Below are 22,413 nucleotides of genomic sequence, written 5' to 3'. Positions count from 1 at the left end.
CCCCAATTTTTAGACCGACTTGTATCAAAATTGTTTCCTAGAAGTAGCTTCTGCTATACGAGGTACTTCCGCAATTCTCGATTCTGTGTTCTACAAAAACGAAGGTACAAGGTAGACGATTAATCCGATGGATCGTCAAACTTCCTCTAATTATACTGTTCTCCGGATCTACGAAACGCGTATCGACTTGCGTTCAAAAATCTCAACTTGTCGCCAACAATACCATAAAGAACGCTGTAAACAACGTTCTAAAGAACGCACCGATAACCCGTAACAAGCGAGCTATTTTACAAGGAGTGCGTCGCATTTTCTCTGGTAAATTAACCACGTCATTAGCGTGGTGACCGATAAGACGACAGGATCCTGTGCGTTGCCAGCGTCTCTCTGTCCCTTCAATAATAATTCAGTCGATAGGCTCACGGCGAAATAAGCGCTCTCTGCGCTACTCTGTAGTATCCTCCTCCTGGCGAGGCACGCGGATTAGTCACGCGCCTCGTCACGCCGCGTTAATGACCCGCGGCTTTAACGAACAGCAACGTTCCAATTGATTCTCTGCATCGTTTCACACGCTCCTCACCGATTCGTCCGTAACGACGGAGAATATGACATGTCACTTCGTCTTCCAAGCGTTTATCGACACCAAACATCGACGAAGGTGTACGTATACGTGCTATTTTCTCTAGTTTTTCTTTTTCCTCTCAGCGTATGAGAGCCGTCGAACTTTGTTTTGTAGCCACGGTGCAGATACGCGTTATTTTAGACGTTGCTTTACCCTGTCGGGAATAAATTAAAACAATTTTTCTCTTTTGCTACGAAGTATTGTTATTTATTGTTATTTGCAGCAGTAATCGTATATGTACATATAGGTGAAATATCCGAAATAGGGTATTCGTTGCACTGTTTAGTAGGACGAAGCAATTTTCTATCACAGTCCCATGTTTTTAATTATATTCACGAAAATATAAATTTACATAAGTATTCGCAGTGTAATTATTCGACTTGGATTACGAAGTTTCGTAACGATACAATGGCATAATGTTATAACTGTGGATATTTTTTAAACATTCCATAGAGTGGTAAAGATGTGTGGAAAATCAAAACTAAATAAAAGATTGATCGACAAAATATTATGCTGTAAAATTGCTCCTGTCCAAAACATGAAAAATGTGATTTATTTTTCTTCTCCTTCTGTGATCTTCAATCGTTACCATACATACAATACGCAGAATACTTAGAAATTTAACATATTATTTTATCGTATAACAAGATTTTTAATCTATCGCTCGTTCAACAAAACTTGCACAATTTACATTCGTTCAAAACCACGTATCGATTATCGAGCTTGATCGTATACAAATTTTTCTTTATATTCCAAGGAATAAACTCGTAGGGAGGAATATTATTCCTTAGCCTACGTTTATCGCTCAATTTTTCCACTGTATTACTTAATATCGTTTCCTTGATAAACTTACATTTTATGCACTAAATTGCAAAAAGTTCTTCGCGTTACGAAACATCCTACAGAAGAAATGCTTAGTCCCAATACATAAATTTGCAGTTCATAAACGGCTGTAAATAGGTATGCTAAAAAGTAAAGCATCTAATAGTCATTCAATTGAAGTTGATTGCTCAACAGCTTCAATGACCCAATAGAACACTTGATATCATTCGGTCTTCCTTAAGTTCGAAAACTTCATAAAAACTTGGCTCGTCCATTTCGCTGATCAACCGAACAAGCAACTTATTAAGTGCGCCGCTTCTTGACAATCTAAGTAAGAATTATTGAAGGTTGGATTGAAATGAGACACGCTTTAATGCTTGTTTGACGCTCGATTATTGCGCTATTCCTGTCTGTCGCGTTACAACATAATATAAAACGAACGATCTCTATATATTATTATCCGTTTCTATCTTCGAGCCCGTAAGTAGATTCATCGAATGCCCAATTATTATCGCGTTAAACGAAGCGTTTGAAACTTATTGCTCTTCTTCTTCCGCTCTTAACATATTAGCACGACACATATATGTACGTATGTATCCGCTTGTAATTCCAAAGATACTTCGTCACGATCAATCACGTACAAATTCGAGAAACACGACGCGCTTTACTTGTTCGTACTTTACACGGACGGAGCAGCGTCCATGCCTGTATTTTGCTGCCTCGTTTATTTTTACACGAATAATCGCGCATTCTTTCGTTTTAAATTACCAATTGAAGATCAATTTTACCAAGTAATTCATTAAAATCCATCGCCATAGTCGAATAAAATAAAGCAAGAAGTATACGCGGAAACTTAGCTGGTGTTTCCCTTCGTCGTATAATAATTTTTCAGGCAAAAAAGGCTATCGCGTATCCGAGGACAACACATTCTCACGAAATTACGAATAATATATCGGTTACCAGTTTTTGTTCAGCGGCAATTCTGGCCGCGGGAATTAATCACGGTCCCGCCGGTTTTTATGTGGTCACGATGGAATCAGGGCGAAATTGAATTAATCGCGAGGCGACACGCGCTGAGTCAGCCGACTCTTGTTGGCCATACTTCGTAAACATTTCATCATCGCACCGGATAGAAACGTGTCAACGATACAATGCCACGCTTTTCTTTTGTTAGATCGATTAATTTCGCGTAATAAGTGTACGCCGGTACTCGCTGTGGCACATTGACGCGAGACAGGAAGGAGAAACGAGGAGAGGAAAGGTAGGAGCGGTGAAAGTGTGGTTCGACCGGTAGACTCATCGATAAAGAGTTTTAAGCAGATCAGTATCTTAAATCTCGTCGAGATTTGTCAAGTTACTCGATGCCAAGCAACTCGTGACCGCTTTATCGGTGTGAATCTATCAATTTCAAATATCCTTCTTCCTATACTTGTTCCCGTTGATTAAAACGATCGATCAGACGACTCGCTTGAAACGACTTGAAAGGATATTTCAAGCAAAGTATCGAATAATCGTACCGTAAATAATTGTGTCAATGCGAAACGTTACGGATCCTTAAATCATTATCGAGTAGTACATAATACGAGTCTCTTCGAAACCAAATTAATCGACTCGTTAATCTCATTACATAGTACAGGATTAATATTCGTTTTTCAAGAAACCAATGACTTACTTCCACAAGTTCATTTATTTCGAGAAGATGACATAAACAACAGTAAATTGGAATTAGATTACAAACATTGTAATCGAACGTTTTAAAAATTCTCTTCGAATGTTCACACGTGCCAGAGACAGCGATGAGAACCTCGGATGTCAGCTCGTACCTACCTATCTCATCAACCGCGCTTCAACCCCCAAGTTAGCAATCACGAAAGAGTGACAAGCAGGATAAATTGCACCGACGGCTGCTAATCCGTCCATTTGGCTGTGGTACCGAAGACATAGACTTAATTGTTCTAGCTGCGAGCAAGTTAATCTTATACTTTTTTGTCGATACGGGCTACTTCGTCCATTTACCTAGTGGAACAGACCTCTCAATCGCGCGTAAGATTCTCGCGTAAAATTTCACCACGCTAATTTACCAAAGAATAACGTATAATTTTTCTAAATGATCGTTTGGCAAATTTTCGTAAATATCTCGTACGGTTTAAATTGATTTGCCGCCTGTCATAAATTAATATCTAAAAAAAGGAATTTCAATTGATCTGAAAATAAGAATAGAGAAAGCTTATAATTCGCGTGTACGTTAAAGAACGTGTACCCACGCACGATCATTGGATAAGCTTACATATAATACGCTGAAACGCACTCGAGGCAAACATTTAACACTGGAATATTGGCCAGTATCGAGAACGGAAGCAAGCGGAGCTGGCTGTCGTCACTACCGCGCAAGAATCTATAAAAATGGCAAAAACTAACCGCACTGTAATTTGAATAATGACAGTGTACTTTCGATCGCTATGAGGCATCTGGAATATTATTTATCCGTATAATCCGTAAAAATGAATTTTCTTTGGATAATATATGCGCGCAACGGCGAAATTTTGCATGTTCTGTAATTGGAGAATGAAATTGGTTTGCTGATTGTACCGGCGGAATTGGAGCGTACGTTTCGGTTGTTAAATGAATCGACGTATTATATATTCAGTTCGGTACGTTTACTATTTTGTTTTATCAAAGACTCTCGAATAAATATCCGATAAATATCCAGCGAATATTAATAAATATATTCATGAACGTTTTATACAACCATATTAAATTATAAAATAAATTACTCCTTTTTTAATTTCTTTTGAAACGGGCTTGGGAGATATAGACTCGTGTGCGAAATATTTTTTTACGCAAAAACCTTTATACCACTTATAGACATAGGTATAATTTCTTAATTGGACCTTTTCGTACCTGCCATATTTAATCATGCAATTTTGTTCAATTTCTCGTAGATGCTTCGAAATAAGAATTTCAAGATATAATTCAAATTGAAAGTTGTTTTAATATCCGATTATATTTTTGGAAAATTTATTATCACTGTATATCTTAATCCTAATGCCACTGTCTTAATTTCTCGACGCATCGAAACTACAACTCACTATCTATCGAACCTATCATTTTTACTCTCATGATATTAACCTTACTGTTACTATTCTGTCCATGCCCCGTGCAATTTCTCAACTCGTTGCATTACGCTCGTTGCTTTCGAGTTTACCGTGTTTGCAAATTTACAGCTTTTAAAAGCCTGCTATTTCTATCCTTATAACGCTAATTTTAGAATTCTGTCCATTGCCTGTATCAAACCTCCAACTACCAGGTTCCGTAGCATCGATCCTGCTGCACCTCGGCGTCAATAACACCCGTTACCATGTCAAACCATCAATAATTCCATTTATACAATCACGAGCCACAATCTTCGGATTTTTTCTGTCGAATGCGTGGATCGCGTGGCTGTAATAACGGTCCTGGTCAAGAAATCACATGATCGTCGATTTCTCGAGGTGGCGACCAAACGAGCAGTACTTTAATTTCTATTCGAAACGGGTCGTTGCTTAATTGTCTCTAGGGACACGTCCGCTTGCCTCGCAAAGCGAGCAAAAAGCGGGTCATTATGCGAACAACTGGTATATTTTTGAATAAATGAAACGGATTTACAATCCATTGGCATCCTGTCCAACACACCAATCGCATCGTATCAACGATAAAAACTCTGTTAAGGAAAAACATAAAAATACACCGAAATGTGTAAGATCGATGGCATAATTGGAGATTACTAATTCATAAGCAGCGCTGAGAACCCAACGAGGGTTGCATTATGCCAGTTTTAGGTCGGTTTTGTCGTCGTTCGTCACGTATTAAATGTCGTCGGTCCTTGATACGATGAAGAAATAACGGTTTGATTATTTAGAATTCGACAATTTCGATCGGATCGCGTCTATGTCTTTTTACTTCTCTCGTAACTTTCATCTCAACTTCTATCCCTTTCTCGCCCCTCTGTCTCTTCCTTCGATTGTGATTCTGATTACGAGTAATTAAAAAGTTGCCGCGGAATGGTTGCCCGAGTTACTCGAGTCGTATTACGTCACGATAAATAAATGTCAGGGAATATACCGTAGCAGGTACCGAGATCATGATTACACGATGAGCGACGAAATTTTTAATTAATAATCTTTTTCGCAGCGATTTTGATATGTCGAGAAGAATTATTTACGCTATCATTAGCAGCATACGTATTGGTACGATTAATGTAATGCCTGCATCGTTTCTCATGTTATTTTTGCCTCATTTGTTATAATAATAATATGATAATAAATTAAATTAATTAAAGATAGCTGAATCAATATGCATTTGAAATTTGCAACGTACAAAGTAAATATTAAAGCAAAGGATAAAAAGATTGGGCGCAACCTTAAGTATCTGTAGAGCAAACACGAGCTTATATGCCTCTTTGGTTCGTCTCTTCCTTTTTCATTCGAGACATACTCTTCAAAAATAAAAACTCGTCAGAGGTGTGCTAACTGTGTGACAAACAAAATACAAAAATTACACGCTTCGATTGGGTTTCACGAGAGCAGCTCGCTCGAGACATCAGTTTACATTAACAAATTGCCACTTTACGACATCCTTCCGTTCCCTGCCTTCGACTTGTCTTGCCGCTTCTCTTCTGAATTTCATTCAAACATCACCACTAGCGATGGGATCAAGTTCAATATGTATGTACCTACTTAAAAACCGGAACTAAATACAATATCCCAGGTCCGTTGCATATTGTTTATTATATTTGCAAGATACAACGATCGAGTTCGAATCTACTCGAAAGTATCATTTTCTCTCTTTTTTTTAAATATGTATAATACGATAGTTACGCGGTTTAGTGAGATCACTCAATTTTGATCGTACGACCAAATTGTTCAACTCTGCCTTGAGAGATACGTAAGGGTTTAAAGGTAAAAATAAACAAAAGTTGAATATCTTTTCGGTTTAGCTCGTTTAATGTACGAATTTCCAAGAAACGTTGGTTTTAACAAGTCTATTTCAACGTGTTTGCACAAACTATTGGCCCCAAAAAAGTAACCCAACGTTTCTGGTAATTTTTTAACGATTCCTTATTTTTTATAAAAAAAAAAAAAAAGGAGCAGAGTCGAATAGCGAAAAGTAGGAAAGGAAACTAAGTAATTACCTTGGAACTTACTTGCGACGCATTTGAGCCCATCGCTAGTGATCGCGATCAATTTTTTCTTCTCTCTCTCTCACTCTCACTCTCCTGATATGTCACGCGTTGGCGCGTGTATTCCTGTCAGAGGGTAAAACGAGCAGCTTATTTGATCGTACGTACGCGAAACAAGAACGAAAGGAGAAAAAGACACGGTCAACTCGGAGGCAGAGTGTTTACACGCTGGTGAAATTTACAGGACGCAGGTGAGCGGGATCACGCTGCGCGCTTCTGATCGCGTGTCAAATCGTAACGACGACAGTATCGCGTTCACCTTGAACGAGTCAAAGAGATAAGGCAGAGTGCTTAGAGGCGTTGCGTTGGTAATAGAGGGAGACTAGCATTGAAACTCGATTAAAAAACCCGATTACATGGAGTAACGACCCGTTTACAGGTATATACATACGTAGTATGCCGTTTCGTTCCAGTAAACGCGACTCTAGAATCGAACATATTTTTCTTCTCTTGTTTTTTTTTTTTTTTTTTGCTACTCCTAAGAGAGGAATTGCTATTAAAAGACTCGTTTTTGATATACTGTAATATTATGCGATACTGGTGCACTTTATAGAACTCCATATACATATCTCCGATCGGGAGATGAATAGTTAACGTAACTGGAATTTATACATGTAGGAGTAGGCACGCTAATTCCCTCCACTATCTATAAATTAAATATCATCAAATAATAGGAGTTTACGTTCAGATAAGTTGATTCAATTAGCGGCAGTTCAATTAGGGATTAATTAAAATTTCGTTCCAATAAATAGGCTCCTCTGATGATATTTAACAGTGTAATATGCGGTATTACGATGCTATGATAATAGGGTGTTACGTAGCGTTAATTGAAATATGAGCTGTATATTATTTCGCTAGAATCGAATAAAGTAATTTGAATCGTAAATGAAATTCTGCAAACACGAGTTACTTGCGCACGTATTTAACACTAGCTTCGGTAAACGAATGCATCTACTTTTCGTTTATCCGACACGTAAAAGTAAATCAACAACGCGCATGACGCGTACACTGGTTTCTTCGTTTAGTAAAATGTTATCTGCATGTCGATATCCTCGCAACAATGTCTCTTCTTTATGAGATTCGTACACGCAGAGAATCTCGTAACGTAAGTCCTAGAAACGTTACTTAAACCCGGTACGAAAATCGATACTCTCGTTTCAGCTACTGAAAATCAGTTCTTGTTTGATTGTTCTTCTTCGTTTTGGTTTATTCTGTTCATTTGCGCGCGCTCTTGTTCGCGCCTTAATTTACGACTCCGCTGTGTTTCTTCCATCGATTATATACATCTTACTAATAGAATCGGTATCTCGATGTACAGATACATATGATTAAGTTCCAGTTTCGAACGTGTATCTCGAACTTCGCGCATAGAAAGCGTGCGCATCGCTAGTGCGTTGCTTTTTCGGGGATTCTTTAAAAGTTGAATTTTTCACGATCGTTCCATTAAAAACAAAGAAATGTTAAAAGAGATCGAGTAACATTTATAAATGATATCGCTTTTTACGCGTACTTGTGTGTCGCGACGTTGTTAATGACAAATTGTAAGAGGTGGAACAGATCGTTTCAATAGACGATGCCTCTATTACGCTAAAACGTGAGGTATAAAGACACGTAGGAGCAATGTTTAAAAGGAATAAAATATAATAAATGCGACGCGTAATAAATAATAGCAAATGTTGGGAACAGAAAAAGGAACAGCGTGCATCATGCACCGACACGACAATTCCATACAATAATTTCACATTTACTCGGGCCACACAAGAGTAGCCGGGACTTTCTTTCTTGATCGACGTTCAATTAAATCGCCGATACCGGCAACAATATTATTAGTATGATTTTTAGTCGCCATATACTGGGTTAACGATCACCTGCGATATAACACGCAGCAAATGTAATCGTAAAGCAGGAGTAGATAGAAGAAAGGAGGGACGGTTATTATTTGCGACATGTCTCTGCGATGTTATCGATAACTAGCGATTTAAGCTGCCGTGCGTCTTTAACTTATAAAACGTTTGATTACTCGCCCCTTGGGTTATTTCAATTCCCATAATCGATACCTCGAGGTGAAAAACTCGTGGGTCGTTTTGCCGGAGCATTGTCAAAAATGCGCGTGATATATACTTTGTATTTCCATACGAGGAAAAATGGAAATGATTACACTGTATAGACTCGGATCAGAAAGGAGACCAAGTACGGTGGTACCAGGCACATCCGGTGCTACAGGATAAACGGACTTTCAAGTGGTTGGCATGTGGAAAATTGGTAGTAGCAAGGAACCAAAAAGATCAACGTCGAAAATTCTTTCCGAATTCTGGGGTAAAGAACGTTTAACAACGATCGCTTCGTTAAATAAACAATATACCAAAGATCTATCGCGATAAAAAGCAAGCTATCGATCACTGCTAATAACCGCTGTAACAACGAACACCGCATAGGTCATCCTTAGCAGCAACCTAAATTAATTTCCCCTTTATCCATTCTGAATCGCATAGCCAACAAGAAGTATCTGATCAGAAAATGAGCTAATTACGGAGTAAATTAAATTCCAACAACGTTTCAACGACGTTGAACTCGATGAAACTTCGCGTTAATGCATCATGAGCCAATCGTTAATCGACCCGTTTGGTTTTTTTATTTTCCAGCAATATTTCAACGAACGTCTGTATCCAGGGGTCAACTGAGGATCCAAGGTGTTGCGACCTGTCTGTACCTGTGCATGGATTCCTGTGGTCTTCTGTACGGCTCGGTAAGTCAAGCTATTCGCCGGAAAAAGTTGCTCTTCCTTTCGATAAAATCGATTCGTAGCACGCCTCCGACAGGCGGTCGGAGCATTCCTCGGCTGAGAAAATCGAGCTGCCACGCGACACCCGCGCCTTACCGCGACGTTTCTCTCCATTCCGCGATACCCTATCGCTACCATCTAAATCGTAGAAACGCAGCCGGGAGAAGAAAATCGGCTCGTGCGATGCCAGCTATAGATCTCGATCGGGCGAACTTGCTTATTTCGTTAACGAACGCGCTCTTACAATTACCGATTTCGGTCCGATTGTCGCTAACGACGAGCTAGAGTTAGTACGCGTAGAAGAATTTCGTGGCAGTTTCGTTGGCCGTTACGTGGTCTTTTTGTAGAGTCGAGCGAGTCGAACGAGGATAAAACGTAACCGACGTAACAAGGAACAAACGACGCAAAGCAAATATCTGTAAGAGAACGATTTTTAAACATCTAGGCGGTTAAACGAATAACAGTCGCGAGCCAACTTTTCTAACGATCTAAAGTGGCATTTTGCCTGGCGATTGATCGCAATAAATACGAACGTTCGAATTCGTGAACGAGAAGACGAATCGGCGGTCGTCGGCACGATCAACGTTTTCGAGACTTAATTAAAGTAGATGACGTTTGATCGGAATACAGGAGCGGCTATGCCGAGCCTGAGAAACAGGTTTAGCCCTTAACTGCTATCGTTCCCTGTTTCGTTCGTTTTTTCCACCGCGTCGCTGTAACTAGTACCGAACAAAAGGAATGCGTTCTCCTGGGGTTGATACACTCTTGACTGTGTACCATTTCGCAGGAAGATACATTTAATGACCGATTAATCTTGTTACTTTGGCGATTTTTGCCGCGTTTCCACGGCCATCCGTGTAACAAGGAAATTGGAATTTGATTCGATTTCGTAGGAAAGCTAGGTTTCAGTGTCGGTACGTATAAACCATCCGGACTTAATGCTTCGAATTCTTTCCAACCTTGGAAATTGATGCTTTCTCCCGTGATTAATTGCCACGATTTCAGCTCATTCTTCGTTGTTCGTCGAAACGAGGTTCACGTTGCCCTTTCACACCATTTTCCAAGCTATCGAACGTAGAACATAGAACGATGAGATCTTTCAAGCAGGATTAATGGCGATGGCCTATATCCGAATCCTGCGACGTATATTCTCTTCGTTCTTCTTATTTTACCACGAATCTTAATATTACACATTTGTCGACTTAAAATTAGAGACGTGGCAAAAATCTGTTAACGTTTACGATTCCCCTTTAACCGTATCTCACTCGATACCATACCATAAAGCGATATCGGACGAGACTACAATTTGCAAAACGATATCCGAGCTTAACGCGTAAACGCAGATTTCCGAATATAGAATACACGGATAAAAGCACGGACACACGGATAGGTATCGAACTTCGATCGACTAAACCAACGACATTTAATAAGTTTTAAGAAGCAATTTCGCCTACCATCCAGCGAACTGTGCACAAATGTTTATCGTTGCAAAAGGACGAAACCGAAACTGTATACTCGAATCGCCGGTATTTCATCCAGCGAACACCCTTTAATCAAACAAGCTGACAGTGCAGGTACACTCGAGCGAACAATAATTTCGACTTAACGTCACGAATTCCAGTGTAATCTAGAGCGTGGAGAACGACCTAGCACCGTTGATTAAAACCAGCTGATATGCGAGCGACACAAAATCAAACTGGACGTACATCGTGATAGTGTGCAATGCGCGTAAGATACGGAACGCGGTCCGAGGTAGTCTTCGTGTACCGTTTCGACGGCGCTCAACTCTCTCTCTCTCTCTCTCTCTCTCTCTCTGTTCCCTTCTTTCTTCTTCCGTCTTTGTACAGGGTGATTCACGGAATTGATACAAGTAACATTTCCTTTTTGCTTAAAGTTAAAAGAAAATGTCAGAGGATAAGGAGAAACGACTCGAGAAGGACTGGATTTCCACCATTTAACATACACCACATGCAAATAATACGCGTGTATTTCTCGTGTAATTTCTCGTGTAAACGGTAGCATTAAGATTTGTTTGAATAAAAAAGCAGGTGCAGCTTCCATCGATAGCGTAACAATGTTTTTCACGTGGCGAACAATTTACAGGTAATTCAGGTGGAACGACGACTCATCCTGTGCACAAATATACGCATTGTGCACGTTCCTTTGTACACCGAAATATCGATCGTTGATCCATCTCGAACCATTCGTCCTCTCTAACGTCTTTTCTATTAGATCGACGCGTACGTAAGATAAATGCCGTTTCCTCGAGATTTGAATTTACCGGGCTAATATTACCACTCGTTAAAGTTTGTCCCATCGATTCAAACTTAACGACTCGACGTGATTTGTCCCTGTTGCGCGAATCACCCTGTACATATAACTATCGAAGCTAGAACTATGTGACAAGGACGAGAATTCAAAGAGGTCTTTGACGCTCGACGATTAAGCAGACTGATCGAAGAGGCAAAGGAGATTGAAATAAAGACGTGGTAAACGTCTCCAGACTCGAAGCTAGTCTCGTTAAAAAGCGCGTTTCATTAAAGTGGTCTGGTACGTTTCGAGCCGTATCAGGAATGGAAACATCGAACAAAATCGTATCGTACATCTAGTCGGTCCGCTCTCGGAATGTACTTGGATGGATGTTTCAGCTAATAAAGACCGCCGCGTATCTGCATGCTAGCAATCACGGACACACCATCACCAACCCGTGGATTTGTTACTATGTCGAGGATCGTAGTATCCGCTGTCTGTTCGATAGGACTGCTCCATTACTCATATGACTGGCCGATTTTCGATGCAAACTTTCATCCTTTAACTTCTTCTTTCGATAACAGACTTTGTAGGTACGTCGTTAGCACGGTAAGAATTTTTGGTTACGAACGTTTGCCGGAGATCGATGATGGCGATTACTGGAATGGACAATGAACTGGAGCAGCTTGCGGAACAGGTTCAATTGATAAGGGGCAAGCGTGGTATTGGAATTACCGGTTTGATTCGAGTTTTCATGTTTTTACATTTTTTGATTAATAAGATATGGAATTTGAGAAATGAATTCACGTTTCGAGCAATGATATATGTGTAAGACGTACTTGGAACATTTCAAGAGAAGGTATCGAAGAAAACGTATCAAGAGGATTTTACGTGAAATATATTTTTCTTACTGTAGACGCCATAGTATTTATCGATCAAATATTTTTCTACTTTATTCGTTCTACAAACTCTACAAATTCAAATACAAGATCGACGTATTTCTTATCAACAACCTGTATTATCGCTATCGTTGAACAGGATAACATGGTAAATATAGTTTTACCGATCGATTCGCGTAATCGCGTATAAGATAAAGTACAGCTACCTATTTCCGACAGTTAGCTCAATTCCCACGCGTTCGTTTCTCTGGAATTTATCAAAATTCACGCTAACAGAAATCGCATTCGTTTTGAACTCTCGTTAGGATAACTCCGTGGCGGCAACTTTTGCCTTTCGTCGTTGGTGTTCCAACACGAAGGTCGATAAAGGAAGAAACACCGCGAACAACGATGAGACGAGGTAGCAATTGATTTTGCACGTAATTCGAGATCGCGCGACTCTCTGAAAGTTGCGAGTCTACCCAAAGGGATTCGCAATGAAGAAATCACAGGGCGAACCGCGATAAATTCACGGATGTCCAATTTACATTCTCAGCGGGGCACTGTGCATAGAGGGATCGAATAGTGCACCCAAGTTCCAACGCGAACTCGAGACCGGTGTATCTGATAACTAATCTACATAACACGAGCAGCTAGGCAAACATTTCATTGGTGTTGGTACGCGGCCGGTAACGGATTAATGTTCTGTTTGGCTGGCTTGTCAGGTAAACCGTGCACGACGTAATTCCTGCACCGCGAGTACCTGCTATTTTCGCCCGATCGAAAGCGACGCGACGACGCGGGAACCACGATCGAGACCCGATTCCAGAACGAATTAGCATTCCTGCCCTACGCGACAATCTCGCGAATCATTATCGCCAAATTATTAATTAGCCTATAATGGACAGGGCAAACGATAAGCAAATAGGTTCGCGGCAATTAGTACCTATCACCTGATAAGTCAAGCGGTTGAAATTCTGTTTGCGAATGGAGGGGATAAAAGGATAAATTTGTAGTTGGTCGTTTCTGTCGTTTATCGTGGTCGATCGCCTGTCAAAAATCATATTACTTTTCGATCGTCTATTTTCTTTATCGGTATTTAATCTTTAATGGCTGTGCATTCCACGAGGATCGACAAAGCGACGAAGATCGATTCGCATAACCGAATTAAAAAAACAGAAAATTCGTACTTGTCGTACGCAGCTGGAAAAGCTCGTCGTATCCGAGTAAAATTATTAATATATCTATATCTTAGGAAATTATTATCAGAAATAGGAGTAAATGGACAATAGAATGATAATTGGATAAAATGAGAGGCTATTAGCTGAAAAATTGCAAGTGCAAACTCGAAGATCGTAACGAGTAGATATATTTGAAGATTTATCGATATTGACTTTTCGGAATAAGCAACCGTGTTTGGACTTTGCCCTGGCATTCTGGGCCAACGGTTCGTAAACATCGCGGTCTGCTGGTTTAGGGCAAGCCCGAAACCGAGGGTTTCAAATCCCAACTGTCTCCATTTATATCGAGGGATGTTTCGATTGCCTGAGCAAACCGATGATTCGTCTCGAAAGATCTAACCGGATGCTCGACCCGGAACATATTACCGGAAGTCGTTTAATTTGATTGGCCAATCGAATTCCGGTAAGATCTTCCGGGTTGAGCATCTGGTTAGAATTTCCGAGTTGAGTCATCGGTTTGATCGGCCAACCGAAACATCGCGCAGTATAAATGGAGACAGTCGGCTATAGAACCGTCAGTTTCAGGTCTGCCCTGAACAAGTAGACGTCAATGTGCAGGAAACGTTGACCAAAATACAAGCGCAATTTCTCACACGATCGATCAAGTGTTTATCCCGAAATGTCAATGTCGAGATACCTTGACCATCTCTCAAGTCCATAATCGAAGATATCGAGTAAGCTCGTAAAAAGATTGCGATATACATATAGATTTAAGTTTCGGCAATGAGAGAAAAACATCAAGTTATACGGCTCGTAAGGAATAAAGGCTACGTGCAAACTATATGTCGAGAAAGATCGAGCTAAATACAACTGGTGTTTGCACGAGTAATTCATTTTCACGTCCAGTTTAATTTATATCTATTTGCTACTAATTGAACTTGCTTTCCTTTCGCCAATTCGTATACGTTTATGCACGAGTATACGTGTACATAAACAACGATACAGTCTTCTACCAAATAATTCAATTATGCAAATGCGATTTTACTTCGTGAAAATTGCGATCTCGGTAAACGTGTATTTTCATTTAAGACGAGTATTTAAACGGCGCACAAACTATCCCTTAAAACACAGTTGTTACGTAGAAATCTAATCGAGTTATCGTGATAGTCATCTCGGAACAAGTAATATCGATAAATTTAAAAGTACGTCCGTAGGATTCGAGTTTACTAGCGGTTACGTATGCAAATTTATTCGGAGAGCAACAATACAGTGGCGATTTTTAACGTAGTCGACTATTCCGGGACGAGTCCGACATGCGAGGTAAAATTTCAGCGATGACACTTCGTAACATCCGGTACGAGCAAATCTAAAACGGATCGTACAAACGACAGAGAGATCGGTATCTCGAATTTATGCAACAAGGCAGCGTCGCGCTCGTAAACAACGTTTCGCATTATTGTATACAAATAAGCCGCGTGCTGCACGATGAAAAGCGCGCATCGATGTAAGAAACCCGCAGATCGACGTTTCTGATAACTCGCAGTTCCAAGATCAAGCTATCACGTGCAAGGTGGTCATAGATATTTTTCTTCTTTCTTCATAGAAGCATCGTTGCCTCGAGTGACTTCTCTGGAACTACCTCTCGGACATAGTTGTTCAAGTGTAATTACTGTGGCGAAGCGTTACCGAGATATTATTGAATAACTGGTTTCGAATTCAAGGATTTAATTTTATCGGTAGAACGTACACGATAACGTAGCTGTAACGAGGAATGTTGGAATTCTTTATTGTTATCGAAATTCGGATTTTTCTTGTATTCGATTTTAATTGGCCACAGCTACCTTATCGCGTGGATATATTTAAAACGCAAGCATTAAGAGAAATTGCCAAAAGATTATCAAAACAAGTTATACGTATTTAATGAATTTTTCTTCGATCTTGCTACGGATGTCTTAAACATTGCAACCTATATCTTAATTGAAACGAACGAAGACCCTGAAAACGATTAAAAATTTATAAGAAACTTCGTTTGATATCCTTTCGCGCGTTACGTCAAACGATCACGTGGCCATCTCAATAATAACGCCGGGGGAACGAGAATATCTTACTCGCGTAATCTTTCCGTCGGTCGACGACTGGGTCGCGTCTTCGTCGTGTTCGCATTTTCCAAGCGCTTAAAGGATCATGTCATAATCACAGATCCGGCACCTCGTAATTTCATGGTAATAAGTGCACGAAAGACGACCGCCATATTGATTCGATCGACCGTGAAATTTTAGCTTAATTACAAGCATTTCGCTCGTAATCAACTGCCGCGGCATCCCCGTCGGCTAGAATCAATCGAGGGGTAAGAAAAGTCGCGGCACCGGTCTCGCTCATAAATTATAGTTATTAAGGGATGACGGCAGTCGAACGTCGATTAAAGAAACCATCGATTCAATGGGTCCAACAGGTTCAATTACTAATATATCGTTCTCGACGAATCATTTGCCAATCCACCGAAACATCGAGAATGTTTCTTCTAAGATTATAAGATTTCAGCAAGAGGATAAAACTTTGAATACCATCGATGAAGAAGGAAAGACAAATCTTCGGATAACGTGGTATATCGTCACATATTATATAGTCAACGTGAAAGAAAACGTCATACGTAAAATCACGATTACGTCATTTTTTTAGCGAAGATAATCGAAACAACTTGAAGCAATTGGAATATAAAGGTTCGTGTCGTATAGCAAGAAATCGCTACGTTTAATGGCTATTATACATGTACGGAGGATACAAGTTTTTGGTCCACGCATAAATAAGTCCTAATTTTATTTTAATTTAAATCGTGTAGTAATCAAATTCTTTTTACACAACTTTAATAGCACCGCGTTATAACACCGTATTAAACTACACGATAGATAGGTTCGTGTAAACGTTTGCTTTTAAACGCTCGATATTTTCACATACCGATAATGGCACCTACTTTGCATAAATATTACTCTCGATATAACGTACTAGTGTTTTATTTTATTTATTAATTTGTTATTTATTAATCTACGTCCAATTACTCGGATTATATTTAATTTACTATCGTACGATATAAGATCTTCTTAGTATGAGAACGTTTTGTTAAAAAGAATTTGTTTCGTTTGTCAATGAATTTCCACGAACGTTGGTCCCGTAAAGACGTTAATGTGCAAACGTTGGTGGTAACCGCAGCGTGTCGACTCGTTGTTCCGCGTATAACGCGTAACATTTAACGCATTGGTTCCCATATACTGTACGACATTTAGCACAATTTCTACGTGATGCGTATTAAGTTATACGAATCATGTGACACACGCGTATATCTCTTCTACGAATCGTTGATTGGTTAAAAAGCAGCGTACATGGGCGTTTCTACCGTAATATCTGTAATGGAACTTAATTTCGTGCTCTACTAATTACGTTACTCTCGTTAGTTTTAACGCTGGAATAAACTGCAAACAGTACGGTATCGATCAAATATATGAATAATACATCCACGTGGAAGAAAATAAAAATGCGGATACATTCACCGAATATTCATAAATAGAAATGAAAGCTTTACAGTCGAATAGCTTCTTTCGTCATTTTAATGAATATATGTATTAAATTAACATCTAGTTAACACACCCTATAATTTCGTATCTGATATCTTACATTAACCCAGAATGCTTAAAGAAGCAAGACAAAAACCGCGATAAACTACGGTAGAAGTCAACGTTCGCTCTGAAACATTCGTAATAACGACACATCTCTATAATACGAGACTTCTTGCACAAGAATTTACTCCAATACCTACGACCGGGTACACGTACAGGTTAAAATATGAAATTACAGTCTCCACTATTGGATCAATTCCCGATATAGCTGGAAAACTTATAAATCGTAATTATTCCCGGACGGAGAAGGCGTGAATCGTTCGATTAAAGTGTAACCTAACTTCAAACTCGAGACAAATGAATCGAGCCAGTGTCTTCGGAGGATTAAATGATTCCGATTATAAATTCTCTCGTGTTGATCGCGAGCGTGTTGCCTCGTAGCAGCTCGGCGAGAAGAGAAGAGACGAGAAGAGAGGAGAAGCGGAACGCACGAGAGTCGAAGAGGGCCGAGCGTGAAATTCGGGCGTAATTACCAGATCCTCTCTCACACAAAACACATAATTATACTTTCGGTTTGGGAGAAGCCGATGCTCGAAGGAATATACCTCGACAACGCCTTCTAGAACCATACAGACTCACGAAACAAGCTTTGGTTCCCCTATATTTGCTCGTTTATAAGAAGTGGCCTTATTAGCGTAGAAATCGATGTTTGCACTGACGCGATCGATAACGTGATATTAGGATTTTTATGCTTGTCGATCTGCTCAGGTAAGGTGGTTCTTCTTATTGCTTCTCTTTCACGTCGAAGATCGGATTAATGAGATTACGCTGAAAGGTGAAAGCAGTTATCCGATGTTTATTTTATAATGTCAACTTTCCGCCTTGTCACCATTTATTAGCGCGGAGTTTCTACCACGTGAAAAGTCATGATCGGGAAACGAGATCGATAGAGTTGCGTTTAACGTGATTGTTATCGATTGATTTGCAATTTTTCATCGCGCGGGTAAATGTCCTCTAATTCCTACGTATATACACGTTCGCGTTAGTTTGGAATTTTATCGATATAATCCCCGCAACCGTGTCTCACCGTGGTGCCATAAAATTTCAACATGTTTCGTACGTGCCTATAACAGTCGCGGTATATCGTACACATAAAAGTTTTCAATGGTAATTTGTCATTGTATTTCGTATTGTTGTTTCTCTTATAAGTTGTTTTTATTTCTAAATCAGAGACAGTTATTTTAGGAATTAATAAGAACGTATCGGATCGAGGAAAAAGTTGGTCCTGCTTTTTGTAAAACGATGGAGCCGGCTGCGATCAATCGCGGATGTCTTCGGTATTGTTTATACGACTTATTAGCGTTCGGGGGACTTTAACTTTAACGCAATTCTGCAAAGAACTTTTGTATTTTCTACATTGGTCGTCGATTTAAACGAAGGGAAAAAACGCAACTGAGACTGGGAAAAAGAGATAAAAATTATACAAACAGCGGACGAACTTTTTGTATCTTTTTCCTCGGTATCCCATTCTTATTCTCGTATTCTGTTTCTTTTATTGCAACCGCTGTAACGCAGTTCAAACTGGTCGCATTAATCTACTTGTAATCGATGCTGATCGGATAGTGGAACACTCGGTTGAACGTTGATCTGGCAATTGAACATTCGCTGCAACATTGTATTTGAATAAAGTTGATGGTTTCTGTCAGTCATTCTGATGGTAAGCCATGACGAATCGATATCGTAAACCGCTCTTAAAGATCCGCTTGAATAACTAAAACGTGGATTGCGAAAAGAAGTATTTTAATACGAAGTAGTTGAAGACGGAAATAATCGGAAATAATCGGATAGATTGGAAGATACGAGTCTCTTGAAAATAAGCGATGAATCCGCGATGCCTTTTAAAATACGAATAACGTTAGCTTAATCGCTTACTTAATTGCTTCCGTACGACTAATTTTTGTTAGAATTTAATCTTGAAGTTAAGATTAATAATCCGTGGAAGACACGATGTTTATGTTGAAATAATATTATGTGATATTTATTAAACAAAATTACAAAAAATATAAGTGAGCGTTATGGAATGTTGACAGTTGGCTAGTTACTCTCAGACTGACTGTACGTAGTGACCCTTAAAAGATTTTCAACCCCACTGTCTATACAGTAGCGAGTATGACCTGTATAGGTGTCCTGTTCAAATGCCTGTGTAGGTGTCTGTATAAGATTAATATCGTCGTGTTCCAACAATTTTATTGATATCTTTTGAATGTCCAAAAGGGTAAGGAAAAAGCATCGGTACTTGATCCGAAAATCGCGACTTCCAATGTCTTCGAAATTTGTGAAATACCCACAAGCGAGTAATTTCATATTCCATTCGCATCGTACGTACATTATCGTTCTATTTTATCATAAAGAAAGAACGGGGGGGCATCGCGTTTAAACTTTGTCGCTGGGTTATAAATTCGTAATCAGAGATACGTAGCAATCTCCGCTAAATCAAGATCTACATACGTAGTATTTTTAAATATCCACTGGCGTCTGGAAGGAGCTGTAGACATAAACGCGCGTTAACCTGTTTCTACGAGGTATCGCTGCCTTGTAATTAAAACAGCTATATCTGTCGTTACACCCTGCCAGCTGGTCAGCGATTAAACTAAAGGAAAAAATGGAGTTCCGTTTGCCGGCAGTCGTACAGATTTTCTAATTATTGCTTTCCACCTATCTCCTAATTCATACGTATCCCTGACACGGACGGCGCTACGCGGCGTGGCGGTCATTTATCAATGAAAGATAGGAAGAGGAGCCGCGTGTAAAATCTGTCACGCGACCTGCAAGCGTTGCGCGGCGAGATCGGCGCGATTTGAAATCGAATATACGTAATACGTGTTAAATACGGTACACTTGATAATGACGTTTATCGATATAATGGATCTATTCTTATTTTCCACTTTTCTTCACCGTTATTCGATTTTCTATTAACCAATCTTCCATTAATCGGTGTTCCGATAATAATCGAGATTATTCTGCCATTCATTCTCGGATCTGCTCAGAGAATCGCTATACCAGTCACGCCAGTCGGCGCTATGAAATTTCTCGTTCCGTGGGCCATCCCAGTGAAGATGTAACGCCTGCAAACGATATCTGAAAACGTTACATCCGCCGTGCATGCTTCTCTCGGACGTCTTTTTTCTTCGCTTTTTTCAATCACCAACAGCTTTCGATAAATCGATCCACGTGGTGTTTCTACTGTTACTTTATTAACAACTGAGAAGGAAATGACCGCGCATACGATCGTATGATGTAAAATACCGCGGTGGAACCGTATTATTAAGAAGGGCAATAGCTACGGAAAGAGAAGCACGCGTCTGATATACGGTAGCTCGATACTGGCGTGGAATATCTGGCTGTAACTTTGCCTTCGTCTAAAAATCAAGATTTAAGAGAGACGCACGCTAGCTGTAAGATGCGTGCACCAGGCAACGGACTTTTTGTACAAACGTATAGCGCGAATTGGAAGAAACGAAGCGCGTTCTTCTTCTTCTTGCGTGAGACGCGATTTGAGATGCTTCTCAAACGCTACAACCGTTTCACGCTTGATATACGGGCATTTTTCTGAATTTTATGATATACTGTTTCAAGGCGCAGTTCTCCTCGTATTTTCATAACAGTACATCGATTAAAAGGGGAACTCGTGTTTACACTGTCAAGCGTGGATTCTTTATAACAGAATAATCTCGAATATCTGGTATTTTAAGACGACGTTGAAAGTAATTAACAACCATCGAGTTTCTCATTGTCCTTTTTCGAAGCACAAACTCGTTAAAACACACTGTGAATCGATATCCAAGGATCGAGTTTGCGCTCGTTCCAACGAAACGCGGATTCACAGGATGATTCAAGGCTGAAAATGAAGTATCGCGTTCGAGATCGAGACTAACTACTCGCGCACATTCTTCTGCGAGATAAAATCGATAGAGGAGAGCTGCTTTTCTATGCTGTATTAATCGTGGCTTCCCGGAGGAAAATGCCACGGAACGCAAGGTAGAGGATCGAAGAAGCAGGGTGGATCGTGAGCGAGAAAAGGAATCACCGTCTGATTATCGGTCTGTGCCTACCTCGCGCAAACGAAACGCCTGGCGAGCTACAGGAGGAAGTCTCATAGGTCTAGAATAGCGTTGAAGGTCGTTTGAATGCCGACTGCATCCTGTGGCTCGCGCGAGTTCACCTTGCTAGAATTTGTTTTTGTCACGTGCTCGCATTCCATGCATCGAGTCCTGCATTTCCTTTTAATTCTCCCTCCTTCTCTCTGTCTGCGATCTAATGGAGCCCCATGTCCTTTGCATTTAGATAAATCAATATGAGAAAAGCGGTTCGGTCGAACGAATATAACTTCGATGGTTCTGTGCATAATTTTATTATACGTGTTTTTTTTTAATGCGTATATATGTTTTCGTATCGTTGGTTTTTATCGATTCGTCGTAGAACGTAGGTCGCAAGTTGTGCCATTTACCGCGCGTGACACGTTTTTCTGCAATTACGCACATTTCCTCTAAATGATGCCAAAGAAACGGATGGCAAGTTGCGCTCTAACGAAATCTCACGCGATTTAAAGAAATACACAGCGTGTGATAAAATTCAGCGTATTATTTTAGTGCGAAATGTTATTAATTAATCGAAAAGTAGGTACCATATCGAAAAGCGTTGTTAGATCAGCCATCAGGTAATGCAAATTTTCTTATTATGCGGATGAATTTAAAGCAAAGTATTCTTCGTGATAAGAGTCTCGTAAAAAAGTAAATATAACAATACACGGTATATCGATAGTACTCGTTCAGTGAATAAGACGTATAATAACGTAGCGTTATACCTAAATACGTATAGACGTGTATAACATACGTCAACACAAATAAATGAATAGAAATTACGCTTAACTACTTGCGAATACTTGGTATATTAATTAATCGTCGGAAATATTTGCAACAGGATTCGAGCTAAATATCAAGTCTCGTTTATAGCAAAATACGTTAGGAATATCTGCGATTCCGACTGATCGTA

At 39.8% G+C, this 22,413-nt stretch overlaps 1 protein-coding gene across 5 annotated transcripts in view; it reads left to right on the top strand.

The window, feature by feature from the left end:
* Window positions 1-22,413, top strand: part of LOC117206441 — a 153,064-nt gene that overhangs the window by 88,591 nt on the left and 42,060 nt on the right. For all 5 annotated transcript variants that reach the window (XR_004487393.1, XR_004487392.1, XM_033445792.1 and 2 more), the window contains exon 2: window positions 9,302-9,405. Coding sequence is in view for 3 of the 5 variants with exons in the window: in XM_033445792.1 (XP_033301683.1) it covers window positions 9,302-9,405 (104 nt within the window). In the remaining 2 variants the exon portion in view is untranslated. The remainder of the gene's footprint in view (window positions 1-9,301; window positions 9,406-22,413) is intronic.

Source organism: Bombus bifarius, unplaced genomic scaffold (assembly GCF_011952205.1).
Source record: "Bombus bifarius isolate JDL3187 unplaced genomic scaffold, Bbif_JDL3187 scf7180000008006, whole genome shotgun sequence".
NCBI classification, from domain to species: Eukaryota; Metazoa; Arthropoda; class Insecta; order Hymenoptera; family Apidae; genus Bombus; species Bombus bifarius.
This window is presented reverse-complemented; position numbering and strand designations above follow the sequence as displayed.